Consider the following 18,356-nt stretch of genomic DNA (forward strand, 5'->3'; position numbering starts at 1 on the left):
CATTTAAGGCCCTTACACCCCTACTCCAACCCCTCCCTTCTTGCCAGCCTATATAACCTGTGCTCACCCCTGAATAAAGTTCCTTTTGTTCTACCCCCACTGGAGGAAGAGTGTCTTTCCTTTCCCTTCTCGCCGCCCTCCACACCTTGCACGCCACCTCCGGGGACCTGGCCAAATCCCCCGCCTCGCCCTCGCCTCCGGGAAAGAGCCCCAGCCGCCGGTACCCTCAGAGCAGCGCCGAGAGCTGAGGGTTCAGCAACCGGCCGCCATCTCCCCAGATGATTTAACTGCGACCGCAGTAGGCAATGTAACATGGTGCAGCAGGCAATGTGGAAGACAGTTTGGGGGTTCCTCAGAAAAGTTAAGTCTGGAATTACCATATGACCTGGCAATACCACTTCTAGGAATATACCCCAAGGAATAGAAAGCAGGGACTCGAACAGATACTTGCACACTGATATTCATAGCGGCATTATTCACAACTGCCAAAAGACACAGTAACTGCCATGTCCATCAACCAATGACTGGATAAACAAAATGTGGTATATACATACAATGGGATATTATTCAGCTGTGAAAAGGAATGAATTTCATGCGGCAACCTGTATGAACCTTGAAGACATTATGTTGAGTAAGATAAGCCAGATACAAAAGGACAAATATTGTATGAGCCCACTGATATGAAATAATTAGAATCCGCAAACTCAAAGAGTCAGAATGTAGACTATAGGGTTTCCAAGGGACAGGGTGGGGATACGGAATAGGAATTTAAGGCTTAAAATATACTGAACTCCTATTTGGAATGACGGAAATGTTTTGGTAGTGGATGGTGGTGACAGTAGCACAATACTGTGAACTGATATATTTCTGAATGTAGTTAAAAGGGGAAATGTTAGATTGTATATATAGTAATAGAATAAAAAATTAAAAAAAAAACTACCAAAAATAAGTAAAAAAATAAAATATACTCTATAGTAATCAAGCAGAAAAAAGCAAAATGATAGGAAAAGATATATCATGCAAACTCTAAGAACAAGAAAATTAGTGTGGCAATCAACATCAGATATGGTAAAAAAGAGGGACATTTCATATGATCAAAGGATCCCCTCATCAAGAAGACCTAACAGTTCTAAATGTGTATGCACCTAATCATAGCTTTAAAATGTATGAAGCAAAAACGGACAGAGAAATGGACAAACCCATAATTACATCTGGAGAGTTTACCATTCATCATTCAGTAACTGATAGATTTTACCCAAAACAAACAAACAAACAAAAACAAAAAAACAAAACAAAACAGAAACCACAAAACACACACACAAAAGAACAACCAATCACCCAGTATGGATATAGATTTGGATATCACTACCAATCAACTTAACCTATCTTATGTTTACAGAACAATACTCAGCAACTGTAGGTTACACAGTCTTTTCAAGTGCACCTGGAACATTCACCAAGATAGATCAAATGCTGGGTCTTAATATATTCCAAGGATTGAAATCGTTCAGAGTATGCCCTCTGACTGCAATGGAATTAGAAATCAATTAAAAATATTAATTCCCCAAATATTTAGAAATCAAACACAACATCTCTCAATAACTAGTGGATCAAAGAAGAAATCACAAAGGAGAGAAAGTATTCTGATTCAAATGACAATGAAAATGTATCAAAATGTGTAGAATTCATCTAAAGCAGTGCATAGAGGGAAATGTATAATTTTAAATACTTCTATCAAAAAGAAGAAACCTTTAAAATCAATTCTCTAATCTTCTAAAAAGCCAGAAAAAGAACAAAATAAAACCAAAATAGAAAGAAGGAATAAGAAAGATGAGCAGAAGGAAATGAAATAGAAATAAATAAAATAGGGAAAATAAAGTCAAAATTTGGATGTTTGAGAAGATTAATAAATTGATTAACCGCCTAGCAAGGTACATCAAGAAAAAAGGCAAGAAATAAAGTTACCAATATAAAAAATGAACGCAGGAACTTCATTACATTAAAAAAAGCTTACCCTTTTTTTTTTTTTTAATGTAGATTAAGCAATTATGCATTTTATAGCTGGCAACAGAGGAAGCATTAGGAATAATTGGGTATCATTAGGAGGCTGGAATATTTTATACAGAAACATACAATATATCTGTTATATTTTTAAAAAAACCTAAAGATTTTATATGTACCAAGACATTTTCAGATTCACAAGTGCTCCTGGCTGGCATGATTTTCTAAGCGATGGCAGTTTCTAGTTAAAGTGTGTTGGTCTTTAGAGGTGGTGCATTTCTTGAGTTCCTGTTTCAGGAGGTGTGCTGATAATCTGTAAAACCTGGGTAACCAAGAAACGTCTAGATTTTTAAAAATTACAGTCAGTGAAAGGCAAATGACATTCCAGTACTATCATGAAGGATGAAGAAAATAAAATATAAACAATTTTGGCAGTTTTGGTTGTTATGGGTAGAGGGAGGCTTAAAATACTTCAATAATGGAGAAACTTTTAATTATATAGGAAAATTTTTATTTGATAAATTTAAAAAAACTTTAAAAAAATTATGAGCTGTAAAATAAGTAGACTACAATTTTCTGACAATGCAGAGAATTTTAAGGATTACATTAGATAGCCAGTGTCTGAGGTCCAAAATATTTAAGTATTGGTACAATATTTCCAGCTACCAATTCCTGACAAAATCTAACAATCACCATCATTACAAACACATCATTGGGTATGATTTATTTTTGTAGGAATATCATTCCAGTTATCTCACATAAAACAGCACTTTAATATATTTTTATGAAAATAGAAGACTCATTTCAAGACAGAAATTGAAGTGTCTATAAAGAGGGACCCAAATTAATAAAACATGTTTACATAACTCTTTGGTATGTGAGGTTTATTAATAACCACTTATACCCCAAATTGATCTTTATAGGAAGAATATAAACATGGAAAAATTTCCCCCTTTCGCTAAGGCCCCAATAGCTTTTCAAACTAGCATAGTTAAAAAACTTTTGACTATTAACTGTAAATTTTTTAGTGGCCTTGACTTCTGCCTATCAGGTAAGAGCCTTAAAATTATGAGACAAGCCCATTTTCACAAACTTATACAGTAGAAATGATCCTAGCCCTAGGTAACAGCTGTGAGTTCAGGTATTTTCTAACAGCATGATTTTTTCTCTGTCTACGGCTTCTCAGGATAGGAGCCTGGATAGCAGCCAGATAGGACAGTTCTCTGTTTATAGCTCCTCATGATTTCTACATCATGGAGATTCAGACTCAAGGAGGAGGGCAGTTAGAGAAATTCAGAATGTACATTCCCACCTTTTTGATTCTCAACTTCAAGCAACCCTTCGTGGCTCTAGTCTCTGTGGCCTACATGCAATCTCCTCCCAGGGTGAACCTATGCTTGTTCAAGCTGAGGCAGGGTGCTGAGTCCCCTAAAGTAGCTGACGGGCAATTCTGGAAAATGACTTGGTGCTTGTCACTATCTTCAGGGATACAGTCTTCAGACTAGGCAACGGCAAACAAGCTGCGGCAAATAGATTTGAGACCGTTAATTAACTAGCAATAACACATTTAGAATTTTACTCTGGTTTTGCCAGATAAGAGTACATTGATTATCAACATCATACTTATACCTTAAGCACCATATAGGCTAGCTGACCTGTCTTGCTTACAGAGTGCTGTAGTTGGTCACAGACTGCTTGATGGCTTTTAGTCCTTCTCTAGTGTCAGTTTACTTAATGGCAAATAAACACTGTAAGGTAGAGGTAATGCAGGTCTACTGAATGCTATTTTGTTATATGTATGTATTATAAGAAAAACAAATTTCACATTATCCTCCATTATACTTCTCTACTGAATAATTCTGCAATATTTCCTCTTCTAGAATATGAATTGGTGAGTGTACACATTGTGGACCGAATAAAAGAATCTTCCTAAATCCAACTCTGAAATATCTAAGTTAAAGAAGGGGTATTTATGAAAATTAATATTTAGGCTGCAAGTAATAACCTAATATCCTTGGCATTACTGAAATAGACAAAATGTATCAGCAGTAAAACATAAGGTAAAGTCTTAATTTTGACTCTACCAGCCCCTTATGAGAAGTCTTACATTCATGAAATGGGAAATGGGTGGAGGGTTGTGCAATAAATCCCCAGAGGATTCATTATATTCTCAAGGGAAATATTTTTCAAGGGAAAATTTTGGCAAAACCTCTTTTATACGTATTCATACAGTTTAAAATGTGTATGTATGTAATATAGCCACACCTGAAAATAAACCTTATAATGGGACACTGGGCAAATTTCACTTCACTGTGATAGCTTGTTGTAACTTAGATAACATCTGCTAGCCTAAAAATAATAGGATTCTCATCTGAAATCCTTTATTGTAACATCTAGTTTACTGAAAAACAGGAGCAATCTAAGTTGGCTACAGAGAGATGCTGGTTCTTCTCTTTTCACTGATTTCATTATCCATAATATTTAGAGTTGAATAATTAAAAGTACCTGCAATATTTAAATACTGTATAAAATCGTTTATTGATATATTTGAACTTTACAGTCATAAAAATAAACAGAGCCTTTAGATAGAGAGAAAAAAAATTAAATTTAAAGATATTAACCAGATTAAAGCATGCAAAAAAATCCAATGATAAACACATTAAATTAATAATAATGCTAATGGTATCTAATTTACCCACTATAGGTGCTTTATATTCTGCCACAAAATTATTATTAATAAATAACAATTTGAAATTTGGTGAATGGACTTGATTCTGATTTATATGTATTATATACCCTTTGCATTTATATAGTTAATGTTATTGGTTGTTTTACAGTACATTCAGAGAAGTCTGATACTGGTGTATTTTTTATCCATATGAGGTAAATAATGGATGGAAATGCATTCTCCTAATTTGCTCTCTGAACTTAGAAAGCATTAGTGAATTAACAGCATGGGTCACTGAGGGACCCAATTCATTACTATTCACATAAACTTTTCTCAAGAAAAGCTTCAAATATAACTCTAATAAAAAAATAGAGTTTTCAAGGCAAACTTCTCAGCATCATTTACAGAAGTAGATTTAAATAGAAGAGTCAATAAGCAAATTAATACTAAAAAATACACATAATCAAGGGTTATCTCCCTTTTCTACCTTGATATTAAAATACAGTGGCCTCAGCAACAGGCTGAAATGCCATCAGGCGTCCCATAAACACAAGGGACAACTCAGACAAAGAGATTGAAAATGTCTCTTTATTCACAAATTTTACCATATTCAGACTCAAACTGTTTGGGGTTATGGGAGGGGTTCATGTCAATTTCCTTTTGTTTGCCATTACAACTCTGAGTGGTATGATATACCCCAGAGATTTCAGGGAGTAATTTTGCAGAGCTAGTGTGCCCATTAAGAAGATAATCAAACTGAATTTTAGGAAAGGAGTTGAAATGGCTCCCATAAAATACTATGCCCTTTTAACAAGTAGATGAGTCCATTGTGGAGAGAGTCAAGATGCTCCTGTCGTTGGTATAGAAAGGGTCCGATGCACTCCATGATCTAAAGTAACAATAAGAGAAAAGTTTGGCTCACCAGGACCTATGTTTTAATTGAGAAAAAAATTTACTCTAAAATAAATTTAGGACAGAAATGAAATCTGAGTTTTAAAATATCACTAATTGAGTCATTTTAAATGCTAAAGTGAAGTTCCTCATACTAGTATTTAACACCCAAATATTCTATTATATAAAATCTTGAGAAAAATAATATAATACTCTACTCATTATATAAAAATATCAGCCAAAATTCACACATTCATTAGCATTAAAACAATTTCTATAGGTTGTAAAACATGTGACACTTCTAAAATCGTAACAATTCAATAAGAAATAAGCATGTTATTAAGACTTATACATACTTGGTTTTCCTGAAAAGTAACTAGGCTATTATTTTCGCATTACAGAAACAAACAAACAGAAATTCCACTTACCAAAAGCTTTGCAGTGAAGAGTAATGTGTTATATTATTGGTTATTTATTTTCAGCTATAAGTCTAAAGATTTTATTTAGCATGATTAGCTTGAATACCGTAAATAGTTTATTAAGTAAGTATCAAAGATACATAGGTCACTAGAGTTTTTCTAAGAATAAATGATCCTCTACTGGTCTGGAAAAGTTAACCACTGTCTGAATAAGGTCCATAAGGAATTCATTACATAATACTTTATTTGCATCTGTTATTACTTGAAGCTAAAATAACTCAAGACCAAAAATAACCTATGCTTAAAACAGACTAATCTATTTCAAGAACAGTATTAGGATCACCAATTCCAAGGTCACTTCCCTTATGAGACAGAAACATGCAAGAATAAATACATTTTATATAATTTATGCCAGGCTCCCACTTAACCTCAACAAAGGTATCAGAGGAACAGATGCCTGTTCAAACCAGCCCCAATTCACCTTTATCTGTTGTTTCCTAGAGACTCTTAGATTGTATGTAATTCAAGTTTAAATCAATTATTAAGTGAGCACAGCTAATGAATTTTGGAATCTAGACATTTTACAAACTTGGCAAACAGGATAAAAACCATGGCAGCTACCACACAGATGGCTTACTTGAACATACAGTATCTCTTGAACAGTATCTCTTCCTTAGTTTAAGGGAGGGCTTGTTCACAACTGTCTCTCTAGCACTTAGAACCATGCCTGGTACAAAGTAGGCACTCAGTATTTTCAAAATACATGAATAAAATGAGAATGAAAATTTCTTCATGAGTATTTATGGGGGAAAAGTACGCTGACACATACAACAAAAGATAATAACTATATCAACACTCCAATTACTGGAGTCAAGTTTCCACTCCCAAGCAGCCATTATTTTATGGTAATTTTCCCTCTTTTCCAACCACTATTTACATAGATGAATCTCACTGGTAAGTTTCCTTCATTTTAAAGCTTACCAAAGCACACATGTGCATTCAGAGTATTAAATATCATATTTGACAGAATATTAAACACCTAAACTACAAATGAACTATTAATCCCTTTTTACTTAAAATATGGTTTTGAATAGGATAAAGTGTTATTAAAATACGTACAGAAAATCATTTGTCATTGAAGTATAGCGCTTTAGGGAACAATATTGCATATCATTTATATAGCACCATGATGCTACTTTTGAAACTGAGCTTGCAATATGGCATATTCCTTTGATAACATCAATTAATAAAACGTAAGTATTATTTTTGTGCCTGGATGGTAAAAGTTTAATCAGCAGAGAGATCTGAGGTATGAAAGGACTGGTTGTGTTTCCCAAGTGATGCTTACTACCTGTTATGTTCAATATGTTAATGGAATGAATATCCAAAGGCTTCTACATCTTATAATGGAGGTCTCAGTCTTGCCCTATTTGTTTAATTAAACATGAAATAGATACATGGAATAGAGGCTGCTCCAAAATAAAAACGGAACATCCAAACAGATTTCATTAATGCAACTGTATGTAAAAAATGAAAACAAAACTCTATATTAAAATGTCTTTTAAAGTTTATATATAAAGTTTAATGTTAATGGATCTATGGCAATTTTCATATAGCTCTTTGAAAAGCACCAAGTAGTTTTGCATATGATTTTGATTTTATCCACTTGAAAAAAATTAACAGAGCTCAAAATATTTCTTAGATTATTTAACTAAGGAAAAAGGAGGATAATGATAAAAGTAACCAATAATATAACCTGATATGTTGGACAAAATTGGAAAGATATTTATAGTCTGTCAAATATGATATTAATTACTAAGTTGAACATTTTATTAGAAATATAAAAAATATCAGAAAAAAATACAATTTAAAAATACAATTTTAAGTGAAAGTAAGTACAGAAGATAACAGCCACCTTTAAGAGAACATGCCTAAATAAATCCAATAACCCATGGGGTAGGTTCAAAATGGATAGTGCAGCATAAAAATGTCTATGTAAAGAATGGGACATAACCTAAATAACACATATGAAGAAAATGGAAATATGTAGAAAGCAGAAAAAAATTCTAAGTTTCTGTTTCGTTTTTTTTTTTTTACATTAGCTAAGATGTATATTGTCATGAAAGACAACTTTCTGTTGAAGTAGAATTTTAAAAAATCCTGTAAAAGTTATATAGTGGTATATGTATTCTAATGTCTGTCTTGCTTCTGTGCAGCAAAGCCGTGTCGATAGGTAAAATAAATTATAAATTAAGTCCTTATGGAACTTCATTTGGGAACACTTCGGCCTATGCACATGACAGAGTTGCTTTCTTAGAAATGTATTTTATAATATAACTGTGTAAGTCATAAAGTTCCAATAAATTTAACTGTACATAGTAATTCTTTTATGTGCAATGAAATTACTACAAAATGATATTGCAGCATTATGAAAATAATTTTGATCACATTATAATCAAAATCAGAATAAATGGGATTAGAACCACATCATAGGAATGCTATTTATAAATGTAATGACCATAAAGACATTTTCATAGGTAAAGATTAAAAAAAAGGGAACTGACAAGTTTGCCAGTAAAAGTTGCCTAGATTTTTTTTATAATACCAATGGTATACTCAACATTTTTCAAAACAAAAAGCTAACCAAATATCAAAAATATTTTTATCAATAGGTAAGAGTAGTACCTCCTCTATCCTTTATTCCATGCTCCTGGAGTACCTCCCAACCTTTTCCAAGCCATGAAACATGTAGAAAGTGATAATATTCACGTGGCATATTGGGGACAATGGAAATCAATAGCTATCTCTGCCCATCTGAAACCTCTTCATGCATATTAGTGTACAGCTGTTCTGATATTGGGAATATGATATTATTCACATTAGGAACACCAAAGTTTTGAAAAAGTTATTTCTACTCTCCAATATCTCCTAAATATTACAATATATCTCTTGAGGAAATTATGAAGAATTGAATCCATTTCATCTTTAAATAAGTTTTAAATGGCATTCTACTTTTAAATGGTATTTTTGTTATGATCCACAAAAGGAAGCACTGTGATAAATCCAATCCAAGAAATAAATTTGGGAGGGGGCAAAAATGTTAAGATTCTTCTAATTCATAATTTAAAGAGCCTGTTCTAACTTATAGACATTTCAGTAAACTATAAATATCCAGCAAGAGAAACTTACAAATTACAACTTATTTCAAAACCTCATTACAGAGATAAGGGGTACGGGAGCAGAAATACAACTTTTTGTGTTTATAAATACCTCAAAGTCTCAAAATACTGACTAGAAAATATACATGAAGAATAGGAAAAGCTCTTTGACTTTACTACCATGTGTAGATTATATTTTGTAAAGACAAAAAGCAAAAAAACCAAAAAAAAAAAAAAAAAAAAAAGGCAGGAAATAAAATAGTATTTTTAAAAAAAGTTGTACAAACCAAGAAAGAGTATCATATACACACTCCTACTTATACATTGTAGAAAGATTGAAAAACAAATTTTTTTGTTCATTAAATGAAGTCTCTTCAAAGGTGCTTTATCTTCCTTTTAGAGTGAAAAAACTCCCTAACCCAAAGCCACAAATTGAAATCTACCGTCAAGGGATGCTAATAAATAGTACATTTCCTGCTTCAGTTGGTAAAACCAGCTGCTGGTTTGTTAGGCATCTAGAGCTGCAGTCAAATCCTGTTCCAGTTTATAGGATACTCATCTGCAGCAAAGGCTACTTAGAGAAATTTCACACCTGCTGACATGGCTCAGGCTACATCTTCCTATTATTCGTTCCAGCATTCTTCTAACAGATGCACATGCTGTTTCTCCTTCTGAGAAACAGCACATGGAGTCCAAGCACTTGATACTTGAATTTGCTTCAGTAAGCTGGAAGAGTTGAAGCAGGAAAAAAAATTAGTATCTATGGATTTGGACAAAAAGCATTTTTAAAAAATTACAACAAACACTTTAAAACCAAAAGTAATGTATAAAAATATATAGATATATGATGTTTTTCTATAATATGGAAATGCATGGGAGTAATCATATAAAAATATTTAAAAGGCATCGGATCCTAAATTGGAAGTCTAGTAAATAATTATATAAAAATAAGTAGCTGGATATTATTTAAACCTGCAAAGCTTTAGGAATTTAGTAAATTTATTATGGTCAAAATGATCTGTATCAACCACTGAGAAACTTAATGAATTCTAATTCTTTGAATTTTTGTTTAGATGAAAAGCTCCTGCAATTTCAAGTAAAAACGTTTAGCAATTAAGAAAAGTGGAGTGCGAATTATTTTGAAGGCCTGGAAATAACAACCAGGCAGGATCTAACTCCAATTTTCAGTAATAATAATAATAATAATAATATCAATAAAAACAACAACAGCAACTAATAGTAGCAAAGACTTATATAGTGTTACTATGTGTCAGGTTCTAAGCACTCTACATATATATACTCTATAATCATCTTTGAAAAAAGAATCATTTACCTTAAATTGTTAAACAACTATTAAGTGCCAACCATGCCCATATGCTCATCTTGTTTTTTAAAAATTGACTGACGGTACATGGATTAAAATTTATTCAACAGATGAGTAAACTGCACTAGTAATATTTATAACTGAATTATTTTCTGAAAGTATGCAAGATTTATATTGATTTAGGCATAAATAACCCAGCAAAGTAACTTAACTCCCCACTACTAATACCTTTAATCATGCTAAAATGAGAGGGAAAAATGGTATGACCACATAGCTCAATGAATCCCAACCTTGGATTTGCTATAGTCAATGATGTTCCTAAATTTCTCAAGGATTTTCATTTTAAATAAACTTATTTTAATTAATTTTCCTTTATATGTATAACATACTACATAGCAAATCCTTCAAAGGTTTTGAGGAAAGAGAACAATAATAAATTAATTAAGGTTTTGTAATTCCACAAAGGTTGGGAATCACCAGATGTAAAGTGTAGGCATGACAACAGAGGACATGTGTAGAGACTCTCACAATGGACAGAGGAGATGGATGCAGTGGAACGTAAATAATCTGGCATTCTGAACCTTGGCAGCTGGTGAGTTCCTGCAAAATGCATGATCAGAGTGTACCTGCCAAACAATGGTTCCCGTTTGGCAACTGTCCAAATGCACCAATGTCCTACGATCTGCTAAGCACTGAGAAATAGCCAAATTTTACTTGTTCTCTCATTATAATACCCCTGGTTTAAGGCATTGTTTCTCAAACTGTGTTTTGTGAGATAGTTCCATTTCGTGAAAAAAAGATTCTGTGGTCAATTGTTTGGGAAACACTAGTTTGACAAAGTTCTAAACAGACATTTTGAGTAAAGTTAGGATGCTAGCCAGTCTCTGGGAAGAGCTAGAGATATCTTAATTCTAAAACATGTTTTTTTCCAGCAGGAAACAATCAACACCAGGAGGAACACTGATATTCAGAGGAACAGTTTGGGAAATGACTGTTTAGTTAACAGCATTTCATTTGTTTTAGTTTCCTCCTTGGGTCCCTTGTCTCCTATATCAGATGCACTCTTTGTAGGACCCAGGATCCTAGAGATCCTATATGTTCAATGGACAAAGCACAACACCTCAAGGAGGACTTTAAGACCCTTTATAATCTGTCATCAAGCTGTCTTTCCTGTTCTACTTCCCAATACTCCCGTGCAGTTTTCCAAAACCAGCCAACCAGGCAGTGTTCCCTGCCTGTGGGGATGTGTCAAGGCCCATCACCAATTCAGCTGAGAATGCTGAACACCCCTCCCCTCACATCAAGGTTCAGTTTAAATTGCATCATCTCTATGAAACCTCCCTCACCTTTCCAACTTTAAGTGATCTGTCTCTCTGGATTTGCTTCCATTGCTTGTTCACATCACTTAAATGGCGCAAAATGGTTCTTGGTTTCTTTGATTCCAGAGCTCAAAGCTCTTTTATGTCACTATATTGTTTTCTTGTAACTATAGTATGAGGCAGACTACAAATATCATAAGAGGAGAGAAAAAGCTCAAAAGCGCGAACCCAGCTGTGGTTGATGCTATTGGTGGGGAGATAATGAAAGACCCAAAAAGGTAACATTTGAAATATATCTTGAAGGATGGGTGGGCTTTCAAAAGCTGGAGATGGGGGAGAAAGGACAGCCCAGGCTGAGAGAAGAGAATGAGTAAAATGTGTAGGGGTGGAAAAGTATGGCATGTATTCAGTGCGAGCATAGCTTAAGTGTTAGGCAGCAATTGTTACTACTGCCCCCTTCCTAGGAGACCAGCGTGGCTCCAAGTGTGATCTGTGGATCAGTGATGGTCCATGAGGAGAGAAGCATTCCTGCTCTGTGAGGATAAGAGTTTAGAATCTTTTATGGCAACTTGAAAGAATACTTTTACAACTGTTGAATCCAATAATACTTTAAAAATTGGGGCTTATTTTGTATATTTTAAAAATTTTCTCTTTTCTAGTAAATCATTTTTATTGTATTTGACAAAAGTATTGGTCTGTGATGGATTGGAAATTTAAGACAAAACAAGAATACAACGAACTACTCCTTCACCACACTTAGTTTGTGGAGCATTAAACTAGACTAGAAACTTGAGAGGGCAAGGATCTTGTCTGCTGCTTCTTAGTTTAACTACTGTGCTTTGCCGTTTACCCATAGCTGGTATTCAACCATTTGCAGCGATTCAATGAAGATGACATCCAAAAGTCAGCTGCACTTGAATGAATCATATTTGTGCAGAACACTACTTAGGTCAGGGTCAGACCTAATTATCTTGCTTTGCATTCATCCCCTTTTACTTTAAAATCTAAGGACAGGTATTAAAACCCAACAGAGAGTAAACTTCTAGAAAACTGTCAAAAATATAAAGAAATATCCTCTTCAGATCACCTTTTAGACTTTATAAAATACAAATCCATTTTTCCCTAAATAGAAAAAAAATCCAGCTGCTTTTAAAATGCTGGTTAATTGTTTTTGGAAAGCTATTTATAGAAAATGGTATACTTGTTCTCCAGCAAACCTCTAAGCTCCACCACTTTCCCATATATACATCGTTGATTTCATGTTCAGAAATTGGGAGCTTTATCAGTGTGCATGCAGCCATAGGTGCCAGTATTACTGGGGAGTCAGAGGGAGTGGAACATTTAGATCTCCTTTTGTTCAAAATAAGATGGGGATCATTTTTTTTTTTTTTTTTACTCCTACAAATAATAATAGAAAAGAAAAAAAGTAATGGGATTGAGACCTTATCTGGTGGCACCCAAAAATAACTTTTAATTTATCATAAGTGGTTAATTGGTATGCCTCCTCAATCTCCACCACATCTGTTTCCCAGGAACCACCATAAAATTTAGAGGTAAAAGGGCTACCAAGCAAAATAACTATAAATACTCGACATGACTATGTATGGCTAATAAACAGATCCTGGCTCACTGCTCTTATTTCTGTAATTTTCATTTAAATGATAGTAAACATTTAGAACTGTCTCCTATTAGGTAGCTTCCTCAAATCTATGAATATTATGTTTGTAACATATTTTAATCACTCCTATAACATCCTATCAAATCAAAGTTTTTTCAATTTAAGTCAAACTATTAACAATTTGCCCTTAAAATTGGTTTTATTTACTGGAAACTCAAAATGATCAACTTGCATAGCCTTAAAGGAGGTATATGGAAAGAAGCCTTAAATCATAATTATGAAAAAAAAAAAAGGTTTGTTCTTAAGGAAAAATTTTTTTTAATGCAAAATCAGAAGTCATCAAATAGTACTGATTTCAAAATTTAGAAAGACTCATAAAACTCCTAAACCAAGTACTAGTTTCATCTCATTATTCAGAATTCTAATGGGAACAGTAAATAGTGTAGTGATGGCATTTGGAGTGCTGTATCTTACTTAAGGCCTATTCCTCCAAAACAAGCCTCAAGCTCATATTCAATCCTCTAGACTCCCTTCCCCCTTTTCTTCTCTTTCCCAAGTAAATTAAATAGCAACTTTAAAAGACAGTTATAAATAAAATACCGCCATACTGTCTTGTAGGGATCTCCAGAGAGGAAGATATTTTTGTATGTGTTGCCTAAATTCTTCTATGGCAATAAGCATATGATAATAATTATATTTATTAGATCAACTTATTTTGGTAATGTGACTTTTTTCTAGTTTCAAAAAAGACTGAGGTCCCCTTTATCTTAATGATGTGTTAATTCAACAGGCTATATAAATAATAATATATGACTAGGAATTTGTAGTTTAAGTGAGTGGGAAGAGTATAATCTGTGGAAAATGACAAAAACTCCATTTTATGGAGAAGGTAGATCAGAATAGCACTAATTAATGAACAACTACAGCTGATGTTAAGAATTCAGTTTTCTAAATACCAACTCATTTCACTGCCTGTCACAGAATAACTGTTTGGTAGAAATGTCAATATTAATATTTTTTCTTTACTTCATTTCAATCTCCAGATGAAAAAGTTGCTCAGTAAGTCAGCACAGATTTGAAAATAACATTAGTTTGTAAAAAGTCATACACTAAGCATCTAGATTCTACCATTGGTGGCAACTTCATTAGTCTTTTAAATGTTCAACTCTATTTGCTTATAGAATTTTAACTCATTCAGAAATGTACAGCCTTCTAATATAAAGCAAACAACTGTGTCTATAACAATTTTCTGCTCCCATAGCTCACTGCTTCAAGTGTTAAGTAGTAACAGTGAGTGAGAAAGTAAGTGAGGCAGTAGCCACACTTACATTTGTCATGGAAGGAGGGGAAGCTGACTTGCAGTTGGCTGAAATTCTGTTTAAAATATTTTTTGTTTTTGTTGGTAGCAGGTTCAGGTCTGGGGCTTAAACACCTTGATACAGGATGAGAACTTCCTGACTTTCTGATAGCCTGTGAATCTGGGTACAGCTGGAAAGATGGCATCCAGAGCAAGGCCCAGGAACCTGGAGATGAAGAAATAACAGCAGAACGGAGGCCTAAGAGGCAGCTGAGAGCAGAGGGAGATGACTAGGGAGAGACCCTAGCCCATGGCAACACTGAGGGCCTATGTGTGCTTTGGCAAGGCTGGCCAAATTTTGATGAGAGAAATAACTGCCATTTCAAAACAGAAAAAAATAGGGCTATTATATAGCACTTATTTATAGAAAAGTCATTTTTATCTCAAAATATGTGCCAAAGGCAGAGATATATCTGAGGAAAAATATTCAATTTCATTCGGCCAATTAAGATGCAGTGATAGGCAGAAAAAATTGCAGCTCAGGGTAACACCCCCAGGCAATTTTACTAAAATCATATTCACGGTTTGAGGGTTCTTATGGCTTCTTGTTTATGAGAGGTCAAATGTCACAGGGAGAAAACTCTAGCAAAATAATTATGATAAGGCCTGTTTTTAGTAAGAGCATTCTAAGGACCCCATTCTCAACTGTATTGTACATTTTAATGGATATATTAAAACAAAGCAGTACCAGATCCATGTCTTATGAAATATCCACTTGAACCTGAATCCTGAGGGAACTTCTATCACAGAGGAAAAAATTTCATGATTTTAATATTGTTAGGCCCTAAGTGGATTATTTGCTTTATGGATTACCCAGGGCATATTATAAGTCCTAACCAGCTTCTTCTCTTTACCTAGGAAAGCTCTTCATCTGAGTTCTCCCTGCTGCCTAATCAGGACTCATTAAAAAAACAAAAAATCTTTTTATATATTTATCTAAGCAAAATAAAAGATAAATATGTTGTAAAGACAATCATATGAAGCATCCTAAAACAAAATTAAAATTGAGAATTCTTTGAATTTCTTTTCCATTAATAATAATAATTGGTTAATTAATCTTCAACATTCTCTATTTAGGCAATTCACTAAAATAATCTAATTTTAAAAATAGGACTTACAGAATAATTCAGATTCTTTAAATTCTTGTATCTGTTCCATATTCTGATATATAGTACAATTAAATGATTTGAAATCTTCAAGTAGCTTTGTTTTAGTTTTACCATTAATGAGGGTTTATTCCAGAGGAGACAATAGCATCTTCTTGACCAGTAATTATAATATACAAAATGGCAACAAGTCCAAGTTTATAATTATTAGTGGTAGGAACTTTTATCCTCTATAATTATTAACAATCAAAATGTGTTTCATATTCCAATCTAGACCAATTAGATTTAGATATGGCTGTTAGGTTTGTTCCTCAAGAGGCGAGTAAATCAAGCACTCATCCATTCATAATTTTTTTATGATAAAGATCTAACTATGAAAATATATGAAAAGAACTGAGTTTGTTGAGTATCAGTCAACAGAAAATTACTCTTACCAAGTCTAAACATTCATTAGTCTTATCACTCAACTCAAGAGGTAGATTTAGATAAGTATTTTAGTGTCTAGCTATGTTAAGAAGTGTAGAATGATACACAATTAAAACTTCAAGGGGGAAAACTGATTTTAGAAATAATAGGAATAGCATGATATTTTCAAAAGTAAAAAGGAATAATCTCTTGAATATGAGATAACAGGTTGTGAGAATATTTTTCTGGGTTAGACTTTGTGGTGAAATGCAATTTATCACTATAACTCCAAAGGAAGATTAATAAAATATTCAGGAATAAACATAAAAATGTAAAGATCACAAAAAAAAGGGAAAACAACTAAACTAAAACATGAGAGACAGTGAAGGAATTATAATGTAAAAACTGAAATGTTGGTAAATTCTCCCACAGCATGCCCCAAGCACAAAAACTTAGAGGATGAGTCCCCGGAAGGTCCGGCGCAGTACTACCTAGTGCACGCAAGAACTGTCCTGCTGGCTGCAAGCCTCAGCTAGCAGGTGCCTACTGTCCTCCCCTCTGTGCTTGCTTTCAGCAAATTCATATGCTGAGCTGACTGAACCCTTATCTTCTTCCATCTGGAAGGACAGAAAAGCAACAAGTCTCATATTACAGAACAGCACTCTCCCCGCATTGGGGGTTAGAATAAAAACAGTGAGCTGGGCTCCACAATCCATGAGGCACAAATGAATGTTCACACAGCAGTACATTTACTGTCACCAAAGAGTGCTAACATCAGCTTCATAAAGGGAACACAACAAAACACAAGAAATAAAGCCATGATTTTCCAGTGCACAAGTATTACAGCTAAGTTTCCTTCTATAGAACAATAAAATTCCATTTCTTCTATTAAACAAATTCATTGCCACCAAGATTTATGGTTGTTTTTGCAAAGGTATGTCCAGTTTTTCACTTCTCATGTTCCCTTCTCAGATGACTTCTTTAACTGGACTTCAGCAGAATTAGAAGGGTCACATGGCCTTACAAATGTTACAGTGGACATGGGGTTAGGAGCTTGACTTTTTGGTTAACAAAATAAATTTAATCTTTAATTTGAAAAATTTTTTAGTGAGTATCAACTAATTTATACAACTTTCTATTCTTTATTTTTTCTATATTTGTATTAGAGAATTTCAAAGGAAGTTTAACAATGTGCCCACAGCCATCCTTATTTTAGCCTTTCTTTAATTATAAGAAAATGTCCCTACTGAATAAAAAACAAATTTTGTCTCTCTCTGTTTTCCCACTCTTAAGACTGATCAACAATTACTTTGACGAAACGAATGGTATGGTGAAGTTTTTACATGTATTAATAAAATGGTAGAATTCCTTATTTCAAGAATACAGTAAGTTTATATGAAGAGAGCTTAATAGCTTTGCCTATAATGCAGGGGAGGGATAATAGTTTTGTGCTAAAAGTTCTTGAGAAGTACTGACGTAATCAAGGATTTGAAAGCTCTTAAAGATATGGTATCTGATAGCTGTGCAACTTTTCTCTGTCACAGTGTAAACAGTTAAGTTGCCATACATCACATCCAGGAGCACTGTTCAATGCAGTTTACAAACAAAAAGTATTCAAAATTCACAGGATGCACCAGCAGACATGTGTATGTGGGCATTTGTTTTCCACGCAGCTATGAACAAATGCCCACCCAGGGATCACTACTCATCTAAGCAACTGTTATTTTTGCCTGGCCTTTAGCTGAGCATAGCATTTCTTCTTTTTGTTTTCCTTTGTTGCTAACAGTGAGTGTGTAAATAGATCACAGTAGGTAAAATGATCTTTTTATAGGTGAAGAACCTGGAGGGCCAGAGAGGTGAATGGATTTGTTAGAACATACAGAGAGTTGTGTCAAGGGAGGAACTAGCATTCAGAACTCCGGCTCCCAAACAGTGCTCTTTTCCCTTTGTTATACCGCCTCATTGGAGAGCAGCTCGCAGCAAAGGCTACCTGATCAATACACTCGCTCTCATTGTATTACTTCACAGATGAATGTTAAGCTTACTACTTTATTACAGGATTATGAAGTCTGGGCTCTCTCCTTTTCCCA

General features: G+C 33.9%; 1 protein-coding gene across 5 annotated transcripts in view; it reads right to left on the bottom strand.

Annotated features, from left to right (window-relative positions):
- Positions 1-5,243: 5,243 nt before the first annotated feature.
- Positions 5,244-18,356, bottom strand: part of ATP11B (ATPase phospholipid transporting 11B (putative)) — a 165,966-nt gene continuing 152,853 nt past the window's right edge. For 4 of the 5 annotated variants that reach the window (XM_037839789.1, XM_037839793.1, XM_037839800.1 and 1 more), the window contains 2 exons: positions 9,730-9,863; positions 5,244-5,558 (listed from right to left, as the gene is read on the bottom strand). In XM_037839789.1, the coding sequence (XP_037695717.1) occupies positions 5,477-5,558; positions 9,730-9,863 (216 nt within the window). In that variant the 3' untranslated portion in view covers positions 5,244-5,476. Of the gene's footprint in view, positions 5,559-9,729; positions 9,864-16,485; positions 16,884-18,356 lie in introns of those variants that run through there. The other variant, XM_037839796.1, reaches the window with a different exon arrangement.

The sequence above is a fragment of the Choloepus didactylus genome, chromosome 1, assembly GCF_015220235.1.
Source record: "Choloepus didactylus isolate mChoDid1 chromosome 1, mChoDid1.pri, whole genome shotgun sequence".
NCBI classification, from domain to species: Eukaryota; Metazoa; Chordata; class Mammalia; order Pilosa; family Megalonychidae; genus Choloepus; species Choloepus didactylus.